Genomic DNA, 3,135 nt, shown 5'->3' on the forward strand with positions numbered 1-3,135 from the left:
AATGACCTTTCAAAAGCTCTGGTCCATCGATGTGTCGCACATCTCCAAGTTCTACATCCTTTTTATGTTGGACTTATTTTGGCCCCTTTCTTTTTCTTTCACTCCTCCAAAACGACTTCTACCAAATCATCTATATGCTCCACATAAGCTATCAAGTTTACGTTTAAAGTCAATATGACAACCATACCACGTTTGGTGCTATCAACTTGCAGAAAATTAAGTTAGTGGTTTTTTCCAAGATTCCATTTGAAATGAGATGGAATTAGAATAAAAGACCTCGTCCCCCCATTAATTAAGACTCCACTAGTAGATATAATAACAGAGGACGAAATGGAAAAAAATTCTAGTATAAAAAGAAGTCGTCCTGCAGATCCAAAGACCATTACTTGTTTTGTGCATTCAAGTGATATCATTTTGGCTCTTCAATTATTTGAAACCTTCAATGGCTTTCGTCATGTCATTTCTTTTTTCATCATTTTCTTTACCAACTAGAAGATGTACATATGACGTGTTCCTAAGCTTTAGAGGCGAAGACACTCGCAACAACTTTGTAGATCATCTTTATTCGGCTCTAATTCAAAAAGGAATACATGCCTTCAGAGACGACAAGGCGCTAGATAAAGGAAAACGGATCTCTCCGGAGCTGCTGAAAGCCATTGAAGAATCGAGGTTTGTAGTGGTTGTTTTCTCTAAAAACTATGCGCACTCTACATGGTGTTTGGATGAACTTGTCAAAATCATGGAATGCCAAGATCGGGTGGGGCAGAAGGTGTTTCCGGTTTTGTATCACGTAGACCCATCCCATGTGCGTGGGCAGAAAGGAGACTTTGATATTGCCTTTCAGGGACACGAGAAGAAGTTTAGGGGAGAGTTGAACAAAGTGAACAACTGGAGGAAAGCCTTAGTCGCAGCATCCGATTTATCTGGCTGGCATGTCTCGGTCGGCAATGGGTAAGTTTTCCTATATTTCACAGGCATTTAATCATGGCTACCAAAACCTCATCACCTTTTTTTCTAATGATATGCACAGACGATAAAAAAAAATCGGGGGTAAAGTGGAAACATTAGGAACAACGTTTATTTTGTTATTAATGTTGCTTGTATTCCTAATGCACATATTTAGACACATATGAATTACGTGGAATCAATGATAAAGATTTGTGCAAATCCATTTGCTATCCCTCTGTACTACTATGGAATAATTTCCTATTGCCAATAGTATTCGGACTTCATCTATTTACCGTTGGCGAACTGACTGGGCTGTAAATTTACGTTTGAAGTTACAAAATATAATCCGCGGTGTATCACCAATAATGTAAAAACATAACCACATAAAAAGTTAAGGGCAGGAGAATTTATTGTAGTTCACCAGTATAATTGTACACTTGCAAATTAGAAACTAGAAAAGTATGGCTCTGCAAGGATATTGGAACATCATCGATGTTGGATATTCCAAATTATAAATGCTAATACGACTAAGAAAGAGGAAGTCGGCCACTGACCGGTTCTTAACTATATGTGATTTCAAAAAAGTAGCGAATCCAAATTCTTAATCTTTTCCAATATCTAGTTCTAATATTATATTATTATTTTATGTAAATTTATATGCTGTTCCAATATCAAGATTTTCAAGTCTTAAATGGCCTGATAGGTCGTAACCCTCTCATTTGGCTTGTACGAACTTGTAGTCTTGTTGTAGCCAGTTGGCTTCATGTGGCTACGGACCCTCTCACAATAAGGATTAAGAGCATTAGTGATTTAGTGGCGGATATTTTGGTGGCAAAAGATACTAAAAGCCACTGTTAAAGGCTTATATCCATAATATTTGATTTTTATATATGAATGCAGAAAAACATATCCGGAAACTGCATTACACACATGTAATAAACATAATTACTAAAAAATCAATAATATGTTTTTAACTATTTTGTTACAACAAAAAAACTAATCGTCTCAATCGTCGTTCCCCTCATTGTCTTGATCGTCGTTCCCCTCCTCGGATTTTTGGTTGTATGGGCTAGTAAAAGATTGAATTATCTCCCAACACCGTTACAAACACCGGCTTTTGAAGATAAGCATTAATGTCCGCCTACAAAGTAAGTATACAATTTAAAACACAAAAAAATAATAAAATAAATAAAAATAAAAAACCAAATTATTACTTAACAATTAACTCACCACTAAAGACGTGTCTCCCCTAAAGACGTTTGGCTCGATGTCATCGCTAAAGGTCTGGTCGCCATAAAATCGTCGCCCTAATACTTGTATTTCTTTTAGTGTCTTGGTAGTATTATTCTAATATAATATTAATAATCGTCCAAAAAAATTGCTTAGTTCTCCGATGATCATAAATAGAGCTGAATAATAGAATCGATCGAGCCTATATATAACAGTACTAATAATGTATTATGGTTCGTTCGAAGCTAATTACTCTAGAATTTTCATGTCAATTAATTACCTAATAATATACTGAAATCTGTACAGGGGAGAATCCACCATCATCACCGAGATTGCTGAAAAGATCTCGAGCGACAAACAACCTCGTAATGGAGAGAAAAATTTAAGAGGACGCTTGATGCGCAAATTGTTATGCAGGATTTGGAATTTGAAGGAATAGAAGTTTGTCACACGTTCGAGATTAAGTGAAAATGAGATGTAAACTAATTCCATTAGTGTATATATATTTCTGTTTTGTTTGTACTTCTCTAATTGGATTTAAAATGTTGATAACAAACCAATAACAATATTGAGTGAGGTTCAATAGAGAACCATAATTAACCAAGGAACCAAGGAACCAATCGTGAGCATCGGAAATCATAACGATCAACGGCCAAGGAAATAGATGTACATTTTTACATTGGACGTACACACACCGGATTATACCAAAAAATCCAACCTTTACAAAAAACCCACCACTTTTTTTCGTTTAAAATTTTTTTTAGACCATGTTTTTTATCAAAAAAAAAAAAAACCGAATATACCGTTGTTCACGATTTTTTGTCCTCTTTCCATAGAGATCAATGATGATATATATAAAAAACGAACTTTTTTTTTTCGAAAAAAACCCACTTTATTTTCTTTAATGAAAAAAGTTAAGGTCTATTTTTTATAGAAAAAAATTAATAAATATATCAA

At 34.6% G+C, this 3,135-nt stretch overlaps 1 protein-coding gene across 1 annotated transcript; it reads left to right on the forward strand.

Moving 5' to 3' along the window:
* The first annotated feature begins 383 nt into the window (after window positions 1–383).
* On the forward strand, window positions 384–2,702 carry LOC145156450 (toll/interleukin-1 receptor-like protein). Its single transcript, XM_079075817.1, has 2 exons — window positions 384–951; window positions 2,485–2,702. The coding sequence occupies exons 1-2, from the start codon at window positions 443–445 to the stop codon at window positions 2,615–2,617; spliced, it is 642 nt and encodes a 213-aa protein (XP_078931943.1). The 5' UTR covers window positions 384–442; the 3' UTR covers window positions 2,618–2,702.
* Window positions 2,703–3,135: the final 433 nt, after the last annotated feature.

This window comes from Lactuca virosa, chromosome 2 (assembly GCF_052849685.1).
Source record: "Lactuca virosa cultivar CGN04683 chromosome 2, Lactuca_virosa_CGN04683_v6, whole genome shotgun sequence".
Taxonomy (NCBI): Eukaryota; Viridiplantae; Streptophyta; class Magnoliopsida; order Asterales; family Asteraceae; genus Lactuca; species Lactuca virosa.